Source organism: Balaenoptera acutorostrata, chromosome 10, assembly GCF_949987535.1.
Source record: "Balaenoptera acutorostrata chromosome 10, mBalAcu1.1, whole genome shotgun sequence".
NCBI classification, from domain to species: domain Eukaryota; kingdom Metazoa; phylum Chordata; class Mammalia; order Artiodactyla; family Balaenopteridae; genus Balaenoptera; species Balaenoptera acutorostrata.
Window position 1 is genome coordinate 95,668,218 of NC_080073.1, and position 18,941 is coordinate 95,687,158.

At 46.4% G+C, this 18,941-nt stretch overlaps 1 protein-coding gene across 9 annotated transcripts in view; it reads right to left on the bottom strand.

The window, feature by feature from the left end:
• The window catches only part of JARID2 (jumonji and AT-rich interaction domain containing 2), a 246,768-nt gene extending 228,263 nt beyond the window's left edge, over positions 1-18,505 (bottom strand). For 2 of the 9 annotated variants that reach the window (XR_009009570.1, XM_057555277.1), the window contains exon 1: positions 17,524-18,223. Coding sequence is in view for 4 of the 9 variants with exons in the window: in XM_057555277.1 (XP_057411260.1) it covers positions 17,524-17,568 (45 nt within the window). In the remaining 5 variants the exon portion in view is untranslated. Of the gene's footprint in view, positions 1-10,894; positions 10,970-14,984; positions 15,081-15,206; positions 15,533-17,523; positions 18,225-18,484 lie in introns of those variants that run through there. The other 7 variants (XM_057555278.1, XM_057555275.1, XM_057555273.1 and 4 more) reach the window with 6 other exon arrangements.
• Positions 18,506-18,941: the final 436 nt, after the last annotated feature.

Here is an 18,941-nt window from a genome sequence, read left to right on the forward strand (position 1 = left end):
ACAGCCGTCTGCCCTTTAGGTAAGGCAAATCAATGACACAAGAGTCAATCTGGAACCGAGAGCTGTACCAGAAAAACCGGGGAGTGGTGGAAAAACGTGATTAATCCCCTTATTAACGAATCTTTTTGACACTGAACTTGAGCATAAATAAGATCCCCAAACACTAACACACTAGCCTTTGGCTTCCTATTACCAGGAACCTCGAGGAAAGGCAGGGACACCCACACCAAGTCGTCACTCCCAGAGAACCAGAACCCACAATGTCCAAGTCTCCAAAGGCCTCCAGCACCCTTGGTCATGGGGCTTTTTTCCACCCCCACCATTCCAACTCTCTTCTATCGCCTCATACTTTCTATGAACGCTTGAAAATGAGCAAAAAGTGCTCTACTCAAGTAGGAGACTGATCTCATCTCAACAATTTCACACCAACTTGGGAAAAATAAATCTGGAAATAGCCAAAGAAAACATGGTACCATCCCTCTTCCTTAAAAGAACACCCGGGGCTTCCCTGGTGGCGCAGTGGTTGAGGATCTGCCTGCCGATGCAGGGGACACGGGTTCGAGCCCTGGTCTGGGAAGATCCCACATGTCGCGGAGCAACTGGGACCGTGAGCCACAATTACTGAGCCTGTGCATCTGGAGCCTGTGCTCCGCAACAAGAGAGGCCGCGATCGTGAGAGGCCCGCGCACCGCGATGAAGAGTGGCCCCCGCTCGCCGCAACTAGAGAAAGCCCTCGCACAGAAACGAAGACTCAACACAGTAATAAATAAATAAATAAATGAATGAATGAATGAATGAATGAATGAAAGAAAAAGAACACCCATTTCTTAAAGGAGTTTGTTATGAGGCCCTTTTTTGATTTTTATGCATTTTTCGTTTAGGTAAAAGGCGGCTTGGAAGGAGCAAGAAAATCAGGCGAATTTCTAGGTAGACAGTGGTTCTCTTCCCCGTAGGCTTTTGCCAAAGCACGTCAACATCAGTAACCACGACAGAGTCAAAAACCAATCTGAGACAGGAAAGCAACCCCTCGATCGCTCTCTGCTCCCAGAGAGGAGAGGAGCCAGGGTTTTTAAACCCCTGGCTCCTCCCAAAACTATGTGGTAAATGCTTTGCAGAGATGCACCTGAAGGCCCAGAACGACAACCCAAAACACCTGAGCACCCACAAAAAGCCAATCATCCCGTGATGAAATTCCAAGCCCCATCACTTTCTCACGCCTAAGCAAGTGTTTAGAGCTTGCAAAGAAAAGGGGGAGAGGAAATAAGACCACTGCTGGCCACCCACAAACAGTGAAGAGTAGCAGTCAGACAGAGAGGAAAGTGAGAACCCCACCACCCCAAGGCAAGGCAGCTGCCCCAGCAGGAGAGAGTCCCATGCAGCCCTCTGCTGAACAGAACACAGGAGGCTCTGGGACACAGGCTAAGAGGAACAGCTTCACAGGTGAAAGAGCAGTAAATAAATGTATCAGCAGTAATCACCTAGATGGGCAAGGCGGTCTAGCTTGAGGTATTCCAAGAGAAATGCAAGCAGCATCCCCACAGAGACTTGCACACAAATGTTCGCAGAAGCATTATGTACAAGAGCCAAAACGTGGAAACAACCCAAATGTCCATCAGCTGATGAATGGATGAGCAAAATGTGGTGTAGGTCCATCCAATGAAGTATTATTCAGCCATAAAAAGGAACTGAGTCCAGATACACACTACAACATGAAGGAACCTTGAAAACACTATGCCAAGTGCAAGAAGCCAGTCACAAAAGGCCACATATTGTATGATTCTATTTACATCAAATGTACAGAATAGGCAAATTCACAGAGACAGAAAGTAGATTAGTGGTTGCCAAAGACTAGAAAAACTGGGGTGAGATGTGGAGTGACTGCTAATGGGTATAGAGTTTCTTTTTGGGGTGATGAAAAGGTTCGAAAATTGATCGCGGTGTTATTGCACAACTCCAAATATACTAAAAACCACCGAACTGTTAAGCGAGAAAAAAAAAAAAAATCACATTCACATCCAAGATCACTCAGGGAAGACTGAGATGCCTAGGGTGCCTTTCTGTCTTGAACCACCAGTAGAACGCCAAAAGAAACATAGTTGAAGAACTGCCAGAGGAACTGGAATAAGTTGGGGATATGAGAGTTTTAAAAAAGAAAGGGCTAAAAGGGGCTGACACTTTGCTAAAGATACAGCAGCCAAGGACCACAATGTATGCCAAGAATATATATATATATATATATATATATATATATACACACACACACACTGTAGTTAGACTGAAAAGTGTGATGAGGGGTAACTTTAATCTCCCAAAAATAAAAACTGCAACTGGAGGCTTCCTATTTCCCTGCAGCTATGTTGTGGGCTTTAATTAAGAGCATGACAGCCTACCATTTAAATATATTTATCCAATGTCAGTGCCTACTTAGACAAGTCCCTTTAATTCGTTTTAAAACCGTCTTTGGATTCCTAAACTGGGAAGGAAGCAGTTAGAGGAGGAACTCCAAAAGTACATTCGGTCACTTATCAGCCTTAAAAATCTTTTCACACTCAGCAGGGAGGATTCTGTGCCGTTGATGCTAGGAAAAAAGCAACCATGAAGCACCACCCCAGGTCTTCCCTGGACCGTATATAATGCCTGTCCGGAGAAACAAGCAGTTAGGACTGAGCAATGTGTTCTGTTCTTTATTGAGATGACCTCCTCCGTGTACAAACAGAGTAAAAGGACTCCTTTTACAATAGGTGCCATTAAGGTCTTCATTTGTATTAAACTGTAAGCAAACAATGTTCAGCTGTAAAAGCTTTTGCAAATCAAAGATAATGGCCTGGGACTTCCCTGGTGGCGCAGTGGTTAAGAACCCGCCTGCCAATGCAGGGGACACGGGTTCGAGCTCTGGTCCGGGGAGATCCCACATGCCGTGGAGCAACTAAGCCCGTGCGCCACAACTACTGAAGCCTGTGCTCTAGAGCCCGTGCTCCAAAACAAGAGAAACCACTGCAATGAGAAGCCCGCACACTGCAACGAAGAGTAGCCCCCGCTCGCCGCAACCAGAGAAAGCCCGCACTCAGCAACGAAGACCCAACGCAGCCAAAGATAAATAAATTTATTTTTTTAAAAAAGAAAAAGATAATGGTCCTCCTTGGTAAACTGACTGTTCTTTATAATTATCATTATATATACTCCCAAGAGGCTTTGCCTACTGCTCCAAAGAATTCTGGAAGGAAATAACATGACAACTTCAGCAAGTCTCACGTTAGATGGAAAGGGAAAAGGCTAGTTCCAGAGTAGAAAATGTGTTTCATTGGGGCCATGTCAGCGCTGGGGTAGCAGCTCCATGTAATTGGAGCAGGGAGCAGAATTAGAAGAAAAGAAAAAATGCCACTTTTCAGCTTCAGATATTTCCAAGTCAGACCCGTCGTCCTCCCCACCTCCCAGAGCTTCCTAGCTTACCAGAGCCAAAAGAAAACCCATTTTTATAGCATCATTAGAGTTTTGATTTATCACGAGTACAAAAGAGTGTGCTTCTCAGGGCTCTACAAGTCTATATTTGTATCAGGAGTTTCTGCAGGACTGAATGATGGTGTTTATATTGACCTGGGGTCGGGGGCAGTCCAGGAGAAAGAAACAAGTACTCCCCAACCTTTTCCACCAGGAGACTAGGCCTGTGGCTCAGATATGCCCAGAGCCCAGAGCCCGGGACAATCAGGCAAGTCAAATGTGTTCTTCACTTAAGGAGATTTCCTTTCACTCTGTCAGCCACCTTTCAGATTCCAGCGAAGTTTAAACCACAATGGTTTGGAAACCTAACAGCAGTTTTGAGGATTATGGTACAGAATTGAGTATTTGCAAACATTTTTAAAAACACAGAATGCTGGATCATGCAGTCACATGTACCAATCGCTTCCCCCAAAGAAGTTCATTTATTAAATCCAGACCCTCCCTGGCCCCCTGCAAGGTGGAAAAAGGTGGTATTAAACTGCATTGGCATTTAAATAGAAATCTGATCTCTGCCATTCAAGGATGTGATCACCACCGGGGATTACTTTCATGCATCTTTAAAATTCTTCCACATTAAAAGTTCTCTCAGGGTGTCAATACCAATATTACTTAACAAACCTTGCCTTTAACTAAAGTTTTAGGTCAAGTTTGCAGAGCTAAAACAAAAAGCTACTCAGCCCAAACACTGGTGGGTTGAGGACAAGCGTTCGCTGCCCATATTTTAATGTGGTTGTCACTTTGGGGATTTAGAGAGTGAACTTCAGTCAGATCAAAGCAAAAATTGTTTGCTCCCAGGATGACTGCTCATTATGGCCTTAAATCCTTTTCGGAATAAGGTGTGATGTATATAAGTAAATATATCAAATAAACCCCCCTCAAAAAATTGTAACCAACTACAAGTCCCAGTGAAAAGGCTGCAGAGCGAATGGAATCGAATGTCAGACAAAAACCACACCACAAGAATCAGGCTTACTAGTGAGACTGTTTCCCCATCCCCCACTAAACCCTCCTAAATACACGGGAGTGAGCTCTTTACAGAGCAATACCAAGTGTTTCGTCATTTTCAAACGATTAAGAAACCAGGTTGACTGCCCATCTGGCACCTATCAAAGGTGGTAGCCTTGGCCACTCGGGATCATCAGTTTGGAAAGGAGTCATGTGGCATGTGTCAAGTACCCGGTCCTGGTGGCAGGGAGCTACTGCAGGTGGAAGCCACGTGCTACCAATTTAACTGGGACTCCAGCCCACGGATCCTCGCCATCACATCGACTCTTTCATCCCCCAACATCAAGATATTATCACAAGCTGAAAATAGAATGCACAGCGCTTTCATGCTCTGGGCAACAGAAGAATGGAAAAGGGGGGCAATTTAGGTAAAACCAATAAACATTTAAGTCCTACCTCATTTCTAAATGGACATCTTTACTGAAGAATGAAAAAGGTGAAGAGTTTATCCAAAAGTACTCTTAAACGCCAAAAAGTAATGCTGCTTCTTAGCAGTTCTGGGATACCACCTCATTCTCACATGGGGGGAGGGAGGATGATAAAAAGCCATCATCAGAACAATCAAAAAGTGTGTCTCTGGGACTTCCCTGGTGGTGCAGTGGTTAAGAATCCGCCTGCCAATGCAGGGTACACGGGTTCGAGCCCTGGTCCAGGAGGATCCCACATGCCACGGAGCAACTAAGCCCGTGCGCCACAACTGCTGAGCCCATGTGCCACAAGTGCTGAAGCCCGTGCACCTAGAGCCCATGCTCCGCAACAGGAGAACCCACCGCAATGAGAAGCCCGCGCACTGCAATGAAGAGCAGCCCCCGCTCGCCGCATCTAGAGAAAGCCTGTGCGCAGCAACGAAGACCCAACGCAGCCAAAAAAATAACTAACTAAATAAATTTAAAAAAAAAAAGTGTGTCTGATATAAAGATCACACTGCATTTTACCTTAAGTTTGGAAGAAAAAGCATCTATATTATTTTCATTTCTATCCTCTTCCTCAGACAACCCGGATAGGCTGTAATCAGCAAGGATGACCCAGAAACATCGTGTTCCCTCTTCAACCTTGAGGCTGGAGAATTACAGCCACAAAGACCTGCAGGACCTAAAATAAGAATAATCTGGTCTAGATAGTTACAGTTTATAAAGCACTTCACATGTTAACATACGATTCTGCCTCCCCCAAAACGACCTTGAGGGGCCAATAAATGAAAGTCTAAGTCTCCCCATTTTATGCATGAAGAAACTGAGACTGAGGGGAAGTGATTTACCCAAGGTCACCGGCTCTCTTCCCACAGGGTTTGGCATCTCTGCTGTCAACTAAACTGTAAATTCTCTGAAGACAAGGACAATGTCATATTTTCTAACCCCTAACAGAGCCAGAGAATACATCGGCTGTATTTGACTGAACAGTCTTCCAAGCCAGAGCCCAATGGGACCCTTGTAACCGTACAAAACCCACCTCACAAACAAGGCTGAAATCACTTGCGAAAATAATGGGATTCTGGGGTCATTTTAAAGTTACGTCACGTCCTCACAAAAAAAGCATTTCATAAACATGAAATATGTAATTGTACAATTCCACAGACGCTTCTTCCTTTACTGCTACAGTCATCCTAATAACACATTGTGTTCTCAGAGCAATTTTGTTTTACAAAGTGCTTTCCCATATCTTATCTCATTTAGTTCTAATGCCCTGAGAGAGGACAAGGAAAGAAAATAGAAACTTAAATAAAACCCAACTGACATCTTTACTACTTGTTACAAGGGCCTGTATTGGTTTTTAAAAGCCAACAAACAAACCCGCTGGCACTACCTGGGAGACTGTAAATTAGTACAGTCTTTCTCCCAGAAAACAACGTAAGAGGGATCTGAACTGTAAACACAGGTAACACAAAGTGGTAGTTCCACACTGAGGAGTTTGGAATTAAGTGCAAAAAGATACAGGAAAAGCATACTGCACACATCACTGTGGACGACAGCCCCCGTACTGTGAAAAGGCCATCAAGAACAGGCAGGTCAAGAAAACTGTGGTACAGATTGACCGAGTGCCCAGCAGCTATTAAAAATAATGATGCAGGGGCTTCCCTGGTGGCACAGTGGTTGAGAATCTGCCTGCCAATGCAGGGGACACGGGTTCGAGCCCTGGTCTGGGAAGATCCCATATGCCGCGGAGCAACTAAGCCTGTGAGCCACAATTACTGAGCCTGCGTGTCTGGAGCCTGTGCTCCACAACAAGAGAGGCCGCGATAGTGAGAGGCCCGCGCACCACGATGAAGAGTGGCCCCCACTTGTCGCAACTAGAGAAAGCCCTTGCACAGAAACGAAGACCCAACACAGCCGTAAAATAAATAAATAAAATTAAAAAAAATAATAATAATGATGCAGAATCATATTTTGATAATTGAAATGAGATATAAATGCAAAGAGCGCGGAACAGAACATCTCTTAGGAGTATGAGCCCACATAGGTAAAACGACGTATCTACAAGTGCAGGAGCACCCCGTAGGTAATTGCGGTAGATCTTACCTTTGTGTAGTTGTTCGATTTGAATGATTTCTTATAAGGCAAAAGAATCGTTTTCAAAGGGGGACAAACCCTATTGGCCCAATTAGGTATGGGGATTACACGTGGATTTTATCTTCCCATGAAAATGAATCAATAACTGCAGGTACCATGGATAACTGAGGATCCATCTGGCAGGAGGAAGCATCTCTGAAAGCCGGTCCAACGGCATTACCCCAGCTGGCCTTCCACTATTATCAGGGGCTGGGTTTCATGCCCCGGCTGTCACTGATAAAACGTGCAACCTTAGTTATTAGACACCTCAGGTTTTCTCAGCTGTGAAATTCTGATTAGTGAAGCTCACCTTTTTCCACTAGATCCTTACCAATTCCCTCCCACTAGTGGGTATTATTTGAAATACTCCAAAAGCTTCAACTCGACAAATATTTCCTCAACTGTGTGATGACAGAAAATTCAGCCTCTAATCGTGTGGGGTTAACAGGGTGAGACACATGTAAACACTGATTCCAGCACCTAGAGGTATGTGTGAGGAGTCGGGCCCACAGAAAAGGGGCTTGGCTCTGCCTGACTGGGGAAGGGGGTGGCAGGCTGTCCAGTCAGGCCTCAGAGTGGTCAAGGTGGGCTCCACAGGCAATCCGTCCCCTGAGCAAGTTGAACAACCAAGACGTGCAAAGGCCAAGAGGCTGGCTCAGCTGCAGTGGAACAGGTGGCCAGAAGCTCAAGGTAGAGCAAGGGCTTTTTATGCTGTGCTGAGGACAAACGTAGCTTAGACTTGATCCACTGAAGGTTCATGGTCGGATTTTCAAGTTCAAGGATTACTGCTCCAAGATCCAGGTTAAACATCTTTGGTGAAACATCTCTGTACAAAGATTCAGTGCCGCTCTAATCCTAATTCTCAATCTGTCAGTCTTTCTAACTCACCACCCAGACATATTCAGAAGTCAAGTGTTGGATAACAGAGAAGAGATTCAACCACCAGAGAGTGGGGCTGGGAAGAGATTACATCACCTTCTAATCTTTTTTATTTTTTAATTATAGTTGATTTACAACATTGTGTTAGTTTCAGGGGTACAGCAAAGTGATTCAATTATACATTTTTTATTTTTTATTCAGATTCCTTTTCATTATAGGTTATTATGAGATATTGAATATAATCACCTTCTAATCTTTAAAGCTTTGTTCTATATCCCAAAATGGACCTCAGAATATCTGTTGCTATTCATTTGGCTTACTAAGAGGCAAAGTATAGAATTCATCTGATTCATTTATTCCTGAGTCAGCCTGGAAGGCTGCCAACAGACCTGATGTCTCCAGGTTGGTGATTTCCAACTGTGTCATCATACCTTCTTGAGCATTTGTGCATAGTATGCAGTTTACAAAGTGCTTTCACATCAAAAATCTTACTGACCCTCCCAACAAGCCTGTGAGGTGTATGGAACAAGTTTTCCAGGTGAGGAAGCAGCCCAGCGAGGTTATGTGGCTTGCTCAGGGTCACACAGCTCATGTTCCCAATCTTGTCCACTATAACCACAGAGGTGCCCTACATATTCAATAACAAGCCTGTCTCAATCTGAGGCATTAAATTCCCCAAGCCCACATACTAGCAATAAGGCATGGACTCAAAGCACAAAACACTCCAAGTCCTGATTAGGTCAACATCCAACTGCTGCTTAACAGAATAAGCATTCATGCAGCACCCCTTCTGCAAACCTAGGGAGGGAATAAATGCAAGAAACACATGCTCAGCCCTAATCCCTTCTCATTTCCTCCTGGCACCTGTTTCTGCCCCCAGAGGCACCAAACACTTTTAACAGCTGGCAGAAATAAGAACCAAGAGATAACACACACAACCATTGTAGCCCTAACCCAAATTGTGGCTGGGAAATAATGGAGAAAGAACCACCCAGATTTAAAAAGAGAGCAATAAAACAGGGCGCCCAAATGGCTCCCACATTCCCCTGGGTGATTCAGTCACTAGATACCTGGGCTGCTGTCACATAAACCAGAGGGTCTCCTGATGGAAAAGACACACACAACCCACCCCCCCTCTCACGCCTCCCCACCCCCAGCCAAAAATATCACTGGAAAAGAATTCCTGGTTGTACTGGAGAAAATACGTGAGAAGAGCTGTACTGGGAGTACGGAGGGGCAAAATTTGTGGCTATGAATTTTATGACCTTCTAGGACTCAAGGTAACTAAACACTGCTGCCAGTATTTCAATGCTCACTGCCTTCCTCTTCATGGGTGGTGGAGCTTGACAGACTTAACAAAATTAGAACTTAAGATCCAATTTAGGCCTTCTAGGCCACACCAGCTCTCCAAAACAGCTCTCAAGAACTTCTGCCAGTAGGGTTCCCCTTTCTAAGGCCCTCATACACCCTATGAATACGCGAGTAATTATGTATAATGTTCCCATTACTCACGCTGCCTCATTAACATATCTAGGCAGCCTTTGTTTACTGCCCGGCCCAGACCCTGGTGAGGATTTGAGGGCACATGATTTCTCCCAGCGCCCCATGGTACCCTACGCAGCAAAAGTCAGGGGCAACAATAAAGGTGCCAGAAAAAGCATCGAAGCTAATCTGTCACAGCCTCTGTGAAATCAAATGAATTCGGAAGCCTGGAGGGCAAACGCAGCCCAGGCCGGCCCTCAGGTAACACCGAAGAGCGTGGGGTGCGGGCACTTGTAAAATACAGAGCACAAACCAGCCGGGTCCCAGGACAACTGGGATCTCAGCTCTTCTTCCACTGAGGACTCAAGGAGACAGCCAGTGGGGGATAAGGGGGTAGCTCCACCAACTGGTGTTTAAAAAAACAACAAACATGCACTTGAGACAGATCCACTCCTGCTCCTGGAGGCTGACAAACTGCCTTAACTTCCCCCCAACTTTCTCAAGCCAAAAAACCTCTCCAAAGGCTGCCAAGAGCCCCCATTATGGCATTTTTCCCCTTTTCGGGGCTACTCCGATCACTCCTACTACCTCAAGTTCATCTGGACTAAGAAGTGGGGAGAAGATACAGCCTTTCACTCTCTGGCCAGGGCCTACCGGCCTCAGTTTTCCCTTCTGTAAAATGGACTCAACAGCCTCTTCCTCTCCTGTGAACTCACTAGGGAAACAATAACTGTGGGCAGTTATTTCAGAACTGACATCTTCTCCTCACGATGCTAGAGTGTTTCCTACAATCCAAGCTCCTCTGGCACATTTCTTCCAATGGCAAAGAGCAGTCCCACGAGGCATGGGAGGCCTCCTCACAAGAGCAGTAAAATTTGTGGCAAGACAGACTGGTGGAAGTAGAAAGAAAGCCCAACAGAGACGCAGGGCCCAGGGCCGTGGTCCATGTGCCTGAGACTTGGCCCTCAGGATAGGATCTACCTCTGCACAACTGGGCCCTCTCCCACCCCACACAGCCTGACAAAGAGAACAAAAGAGACAAAAACCACCTGCAAGAGGTGACAGGACAGGAAGTCCCAGAGGCAGGCAGGATCATTCAACCGGGAGCAAAAGGGTATCCGGCAAGTGCTGCCACTTCCTGCTAGGCTCAGCTCTCCTTTTAACAATTTTATTCTGAGTCAGAAATGAATGAAGATCCTTGATTGAAAAGTGTGAGGCTGCCAGAGGGCTATAGGGTTGTCTGAAGTCAAGAAAGATTAAACCCTAAAAGGAAAACAAAAATCTCACTCAAATTGTCTACAAAAAAGTAGACCAAAGTCATCAGAGTTCCCACCTCCTGGAATGAAAGGGGCCTGCGATGAGGAGGCAAGTGTGGAAAAGGCTTTATGGACAGACAAAAGGGACCAGAAGCACGAAGTCTGGGGCCGGGAAAAGGAAGCGAGGCTTGTGGAGGGGAGGGCAGTCAGAGGAACGAGAATAGTTACCTGGGAGATGGAAAGAAACAAGAGAACTGAGTAGAAACTGATTCAATGTGTCTTGTTTCCATTAACAGGTAGGCTTGAGGATCTGAAATGGAACAGATCTTTAGCAGTATCTCCTAAGTAAGACAAAATAAAGTTGCTGGATTACAAGATACAAGCTTCTGAACTCCATATAAATGAAGTGTAAAATCACTCCTGAGAATGACACAAACTCTAAAAGTAATACAAATTACCTCAGCAGGGCCACTCTGACCCACATTTTATCTATGCTACCTGGCATGAACTAGATAAGCTAGTCTAGTTTAATATTTGAGGATTAAGGCTAAATACAATGGAAGCACTCTTATCAGAGCTGATAGGGACCATAGGTTAGTTAGCTAATATAAAGTTTATTAAGCAGGAAATCTTTAAAAAAATATATATATCTATTTATACAGATATGTAGATTATATACATATACACATACACATGTAACGTAATGAACACATAAACGTGCTGTTACAGATATTTTTGAGAATTCTTGGTGCTCCATGTTATGCTTTTTTGTTTGTTGGGAAGGAAGTTTGGCCGTAAGTGAAGCTTGGTTCTTAAAAGGGAACCACTTGTAAAGCAACGTGTGCAGAATCCTTACAGATTTTCCCCAAGCCTTTTAAATGGGGAAAATGGCGGGCCCACATCTAATTTAACCGTCTCATTTTTTTTAGTACTTCACTTTTATCAAGGGTTCTCAAACATTCAGCTTCAAGCTTTCATAGAAACCAACTCTCTTTTCACATTCGTTCAAAGGTTTACATAATATTTAACCGAAATTGCAATAATAAGTCTAACTGGAATAACCAGATTTGGGAATAAACAACTGACACTTGGCAAGTCTTCTATATGGGAAGGAGCCAAAGGGGACAGAAGCACACACTTCCCAGGCCTGCCCACTGGCCAGGAGCTTCGTGCTGAGATATCACAGCCAGGATGTTCTGCAGCCAGGAGAACCAGGGAGGCTGGGTAGGTGGAAGGCGATTAGTAGGAGTGCTGTTACTATAATCCTAGGGGAGACTGAGACCTGGACCAGTAACAGGAGCATCAAAACAATGCAAGCAGAATTCCAATAACTAAACTTCTTAGGTTGCAAAACTTTTAACCATTTGGATGAATATGTCAGGAGTCAGGTCTTCAGACCATCATGATCAAGGGCAAACCTTAAAAATAGACCAGCTTTTCAGCATCCAGTCACGATTTTTAAAAAACTGAGAACAAACTACAAAAGTGTGCATCTACCCAAAAAAACCCCTTAAAACAAAAAAAAAAAAACAATGCCTATGGCTAACAGCATACTTCCATCCATACTGCCCTGGCAATATCAGCTCTATTCTATATAAAAGACTGTCAGTATAACCACTCTTCACTCTGGAGTCTGAGCTGCCTGCCTGATCATTTCATGTCATTTTTCCAGATCCACATTACTGACTCATTACCGTTCACTTCACCGAAGTTATATGTTTTGAGTGACATCTTTCATCCTTATTTTTCCACTAGCCCTGTAATTTTTAGTGTGTGATTTTATAGAACTTGAGGTTTTTCACCAATGCAGACACCATGCTACATTACATACATCTCTGGTTACATAGATCTGCACTGTTCAGTAGGATAGCTACTAGTCATACGTAGCTCTTGAACTTTTGAAATGACTAGTCCAAACTGAGTTGCCCTGTAAGGGTTGAAAAAAATACACCAGATTTCAAAGACACAAGATAAAAAAAGAAGGCAAAAGATCTTAGCAACTTTTGTACTGATTACATGTTAAGATAATGTTTTTATTATACTAAGGTTAAATAAAACTATCATTAAATTAAAAAAAAAAAAGTCCAGCTTAGCCTTTACCAAGTGTTTTAATGTACTGGGCTTAATATGACTTTCCCATGTCGTCTTTGAAAGGAAGAAAAGGGTTCTATTTTGAATCTAAGAAACATCGGTTACATACTCCAGAAGATTTTCTCTTTCTGAAGGAGGAAAGTTTAAATAACCTTTGGAACAGGATATGTATTAGCACTGGAGTTATTTCCAAGACGTGTGTAAGCGAGTCAATAGCCCTCAGCCCAGCAACAGGAACTGGTCTAACCTCCTATGACAGAGGAAACAGCCATTAAACCATCTAAGTACCAAATAATTCTAATTGGCTATTTGGGCCAATGGCTATGGGGGACACACAAGTCAGGTCTACAGTAAAGTAATAATAACCGAAGTAATAATAACTCAAATTGGATTATTTTTAAACATAATTTTTTTTTAAATTTCAGTGACACACTTTGGACTCTTAAATTGACAATATTCCTTCTATAATCTCTCCAGACAGTGACGGTTGCTAAATTGTCTCTGCCCGAGACTACGTAACAAAGAGAAAAGTTTTCTCCACTACCAGAGACAAACAGAAAGCAAGCCACGTGAACAGCTCAAAAAAGGAAAAGCTGGGCTTCTCTGGTGGCACAGTGGTTAGGAGTCGGCCTACCAATGCAGGGGACACGGGTTCGAGCCCTGGTCCGGGAAGATCCCACATGCCACGGAGCAACTTAAGCCCATACGCCACAACTACTGAGCCTGCATGCCTAGAGCCTGTGCTCCTCAGCAAGAGAAGCCACCGCAATGAGAAGCCCGCGCACCGCAACGAAGAGTAGCCCCGGCTTACTGCAACAAGAAAAGCCCGCGCACAGCAACAAGGACCCAATGCAGCCAAAAACAAAATAAAATAAATTTTTTTTAAAAACACCATTCACTTTATAGCAGTACACCATATATACTCGATAAATATGTTAATCAATAAATATTTTTAAAAAAGGAAAAGTGTAGCAACTAAATAATGTGTACACATTTTTTTCCCCCAGAACTGTAAAATAATTCAATTGGGTGTAAAATGGGGGGGAAAGGGGGGCGCCACGGGGGGCAGAAGCTCATAAATCCTACCACTATATTTTGGTGTAGTTCTCTTTTTCTTTACAATTTTATGTAATTATAGTAAATCCCGCTTTTGAATCTGGTAACACAAACTTTTCCCAGTTTTTTCAATCATAGTGCACTTTTAACTCAGAAAATTAGGTACTTAAAATTTACAGCCTAGTGTTACAAATTCTGCTTGAGCTGTCCTAGGAATCAAACTGGTAATCTGTTTTCATGCTAACTGTATGAATCATATCTTCATGTGGCAGAGATTTTTATTTCAAACTCATACCTGCTATAAAGCATCAAAGATCAAATGGTTTTGCAACCTGGGTATCATCTGTTATTCTGCCTAGAAATAACCAACCACTGGAGTGATGGAAATGGCATAAAATACCCATAGAGCAAAACATGCAACTGTTTTTATTGTCCAAGTGAATTAGGGCTTTGAAAGGCAAATGTTTTCAGTTATTTAAGGTATTGTAGTGGGAATCGTGCCCAGCAATTAAGACAGGATTACAGTGCAATTTATGAGTTTCACAAGGACGTCACTTAATATGAAATATAACAATCATTTCTCCCGAAGCCTGCCATCTACAATCCCACCCCCAAACTCTGCTTTGCTAGAACAATAAACTAAACGGCAACGCGGCAGGCATCTACGGCTTTTGAGACTACTTGCAGGAAATGCGCTGCCTTCCACGAGCTCAAGTAATAATTCCACCTTACATTGAAAGAGCATACATACTGTTTTACATTTTCCACGGACATTATCTCACGTACGTGATTTCAGATAAAGTAAAGTGGCAAAGGCACGTATTACTTTTTCCATTTTACAGAAGAGTAAACAGACCCAGATTTCCAGCCTCTTGTTCTCCGGTTCTCAAGAACTAAGCCCAGAACACCTTAGACTTGCAGTCCAGTGCTCTTTCAAGCACGCGCATCAATGACAGTCTTCCCCCGTCTGCCCCACCCCCTAAAATACTCAATAGGCCTAGAGCTGGCACAACGAAGAAGTGCCACTCTGGTGTTTCAAGGCATCCATCAAGAGCAACAGTTGATGCTGTGCAACATCACCCAGAAAGGCATCCCGCCACATCCTGCCGAGACACCCCCAACACGACTTAAAAGTGACAAGGTGGCCAAATCCACAACATGGTTCTCCTACAAAGCCAAGCTTCCCTGCATGAAGTTTCCCTGCTTTTCAAAAGCGTTGACGAGAGAACACGACCACCACCGCAGTAATGCCACAGCATCAGCAGACCTGGAAACAGAGGAAACGAAAACGTTTCTGCAGACAGGAAGCGTCTCCGCCCTGCTCCCCACCCCCTAAATGGAATCAGCTGGGTTGGGGGCGCTCGCAGGGGGACCACAGGCTCCCCGCGCTCACCTGGAGGGAAGCGCGGCGTTTCGCGGCGGAAGGCCGAGGCCGGTCGCATCCTCCTCCTCCTCCACTTCCTCCTCCCACGCGGCAGCCCCCGCCTCCGCGCCGCTCCCTCCTCCCCCGCAGCCCCGCCGCGCTGGAACCTCCCGCCCGACTTTTGACGTCACGGAGGAGGAGAAGGTTCCACCCGGGCCCGTCCCTTTGTGACGTCACAATGACAAAAGAACGCGGCCGGAGCGTCCGGGAACCCGGAGCCGCGGGGGGCGGAGGGAGGGAGGGGAGGCCGGCGCGAGGCGGGGGAGGAATCAGGGGGCGGAAAGGGGGCGCGCTGACGTCTCGCCGGCTTAACCTGTTGCTCTCGGGCCCGCACTGGAGCCAGCGGGCAGGGCCGCGGGGAGCCGGCCGCGCCGCCGCCGCCATGCTCCGCCGTGCGCGCGCTGGGGGCGCCCGCCGCAGCCGCGCGCCGCCCGCCCCCTCCCCGCCACGCCCCCGCCTCGCGCGCCGCACCGCCCCCTCCCCAGGCCGACCGGCCGCACCGCCCCCGCGCCGCACCCACCCATCCGCCAGCCCGCCGGCCAGCGCCGCCCGCCCGGAGCCCGGAGCCCGCAGCCCGGAGCCCGGAGCCTGCAGTCCGCCCCCTACAGGCCGCGCCCGGACTCCGGGCCCCGGCCCAGCCCGCCGCGACCCCCGCGCGCCCTCCCCTTCGCAGCCGGCTAGAGCACATCGGGAACACGGGCTCCGCTCCCCGAGCGCTAACTCGTGCTCTGCCTCCCGCGGCCGCCGCCAGCCACGGGCAGGGGGCCGGGCGCCAGGACTCGACACAATCCGCTGACCACCGGCAATAAAACATCCCACCCCACGCCGCTCCCCAACTTCGTGATGACTGGGGCGGGGGTGGGGGTGGCTCTGGTCCAAGTTCTACCCCTTTTGCTTTGTGGCTGCACCCGGATCGGATGTGCCCCGGGAAGGCGTCCACGCTCGCAGGCAAGGTTGTCTCCCTGCAGTTTCTACTGCCCGAGTTTAAACTAGTCCTTTGCATTCTCCCCAGCCCTCTGCAATGCGGATGTATTTTAATTCTTAAATTCTTTAGGGAACAGCTTTTTAAGTTGGGCTTGATTATTTAACCTTGCATTTCTTTCATAGTTGAAGTTTACGTGTCTAGATTAGGATCAGCCCTCAAGAAGAGATATTCAGCTTTTCCATTAAATCTATTTTTTACAAAACCAGTGCCCCGAAGGTCATCTCCCATTACACACATCACACTGCTCAAAAAGGGAAAATATTAAGACCAATTTGTCGACCCGAGTTAAATAAAACTTTCTTATAACGTTACATTATTCCTAATGTGTGTTCATTTGGCCTTTTTTTTTTTTTAATGGGTTCTTTGATTTAAAGCATGCAGCTAATCACCGATCACTCGAGTGCATATTTGGTTAATCCTCGGTCCCCCTCTCCTCTCCCTCCCCCCAAACTTAAAAAAAAAAAGCCACCATACACAAAACAAAAACACTCCCCATGCCAATCAAAACGTAGCTGTACTATGCACAAAACAAATTTAACTATTCCACACCAGTTAAATCTCTGAATAATCACCCAATTTCAGAAGGCCAGTTAACTGGGAGTAATTATTTGTAGTCACTTACATATGCATTCACATGCCTTCTTAAAAACATTAGCTATATTGTATGTCTTTTTCCCCCTAAAACTGGAACCCATGAATTTTTAAACAAAACCAGTCCCATTATTAAAGTCAATCCCAACAAATGCATTCGCTGTAACGCGATTCCCAATTGGTTTATGTTGCGAACCAAATAAGCCAAAACGACCACATACATTAAATTTGATGTGCCAGGGCAAGGAACAAAATCGCCATAATCGGACCCTCGATTGCAACTTAAAGGGCTTCCAACACACATGCGTTACACGATTTCCCAAATAACATTAATAATAATAACACAGGCTCATTTGCATGCAAAGTGCAATAGGGGCCAAATCCGCCCGAGAATGCAGTTTAGTCACATTACCGCAGCCCCTACCCCCCCACCCAGGCTCCACCAAAATCCCCTGCCTTTCATCTAAAACTAGATTATGGTTGTGTCATTCGAGGTCAATTTATTCACTGGAGGTATCGCTACACCAATCTGTTTTTTCGTCCAAACTAGGCAGACACGACTTTGCCTGAAAAAGCCTTCTTTCAGAAAAGAAACAGCCTTATCGGACGCTGTGTTTAAAACCCTTCAGCTGCAGAATTATCTATAAACTTGACATTCACAGCCATTGCTTAAAACTACAAGTCAAAGGATGTGTTGTTAGGAGCACTTACGTATTTCTTCTGAATGATATTCCTCTTGGGTCTTTCCTTGCTCATTCTGAGATCCAAATGCTGATTGCAAAAGGGGACAATTGCTTCATGAATTTAAAGCCGTCAGAAATTTGCAAAAAAATATCCTGGTGGTTTTTATTGTTGTTGGTGGTGGTGGTTGATCTTGGAATCCGACTTTTCTTCCTCTTCCCCCAAAGCCCGATTCGCCTTGAAATAAATCCGAAATTGGGAAGGAGAAAAAAAAAAGCCAAAGACGAAGCAAACAAAAAAAAATTTCACTTTAGTAAAACACTCATAATGGAAAATTTCCCCCGAAACACACACACACACAAAAAAAAACCGACGCCCTTCACTCCCCCCCCTTTTTCCTCCAAAAACTACATCAGCGAAACGTGAAGGTCCTTAGTGTCTGATCCGTAGTTACATCTTGGAAAAGAAAAAGGAAAGATAAATAAAAAATGTTGGAAGTCACGTTTGTGCTGCAGCAGCAGTGCGAGCAGAAGAGTCAACTCCAGCGGCGGCGGCGGCGGCGGCGGCAGCACCACAGCGAGGGCTCGCCGAGTCTCTTTTTTCCAAGCCCCCTAACCAATGAGAGAAAGGCTATCCAGCCCAACTTTAAATGGACTCTGCTTTTATACAAGTTAGGGCTCCTCGGATAATTCCCCGCCGGACGCTAGCCGAAAACTCCCACAGCTGGGCCACCAAGCGCCCGCCTCCTCCGGTGCCGACCGCCCCTGGCCGAGCCCAGAGGACCCCCGCAGCCCCGTCGACGAGACACCCGAGAGGCCTCGACGAACCCTTCCCGGGCTACCCCTCAGACATCGCTCCCACGCCGAGCCTAAGAGTGGAATTGAGAGAGGCTCCCTAGCTCAATGCATGGCACGCTCGGTCGCTCCACCTCACCCCCTTTCCCCAGCTTGCCGCTCACCCCACAGCCGCCACACGCTAGCCCCCGCCACACCTCGTGTCTACCTGCAGCGGGCTGCTGGGTGCCAGTGCCCCAGGACGGCCGGCCCCGGGGAGAGCCGCCTATTCCCGGGGCACCTTAGAATGGTCCCCTTGATCTTCTGGAAGTTGTAGTCCCCCGACTACAAAATGGCTATGGCCACGGGAGCTGGGAACTACAATTCCCAGCCTGCCCCGCAAGCCTGTCACTCAACTCCCCTCCCTCCTCCCCGCCCCCTCCCCCTCGCCGGCCCTGCCAACAAACGCCTGGACGTGTCCCGCGTGTGACACTGAGAGAGGCTGGCTCGGGATTGGCCCGCAGAGCGTGTGGTCCGCAAGCAAGGAACTCCCCACGCCGGCCCGCCCCCTGGCCCCCGGCCGCGGCCCCCCTACCCCCCCCCGCGGCGGCCGGCCCCCCTCCCCGCGCGCCCCGCCCCCACCCGCGGCGCAAACCGCCTGTGGAATCGAGGAAT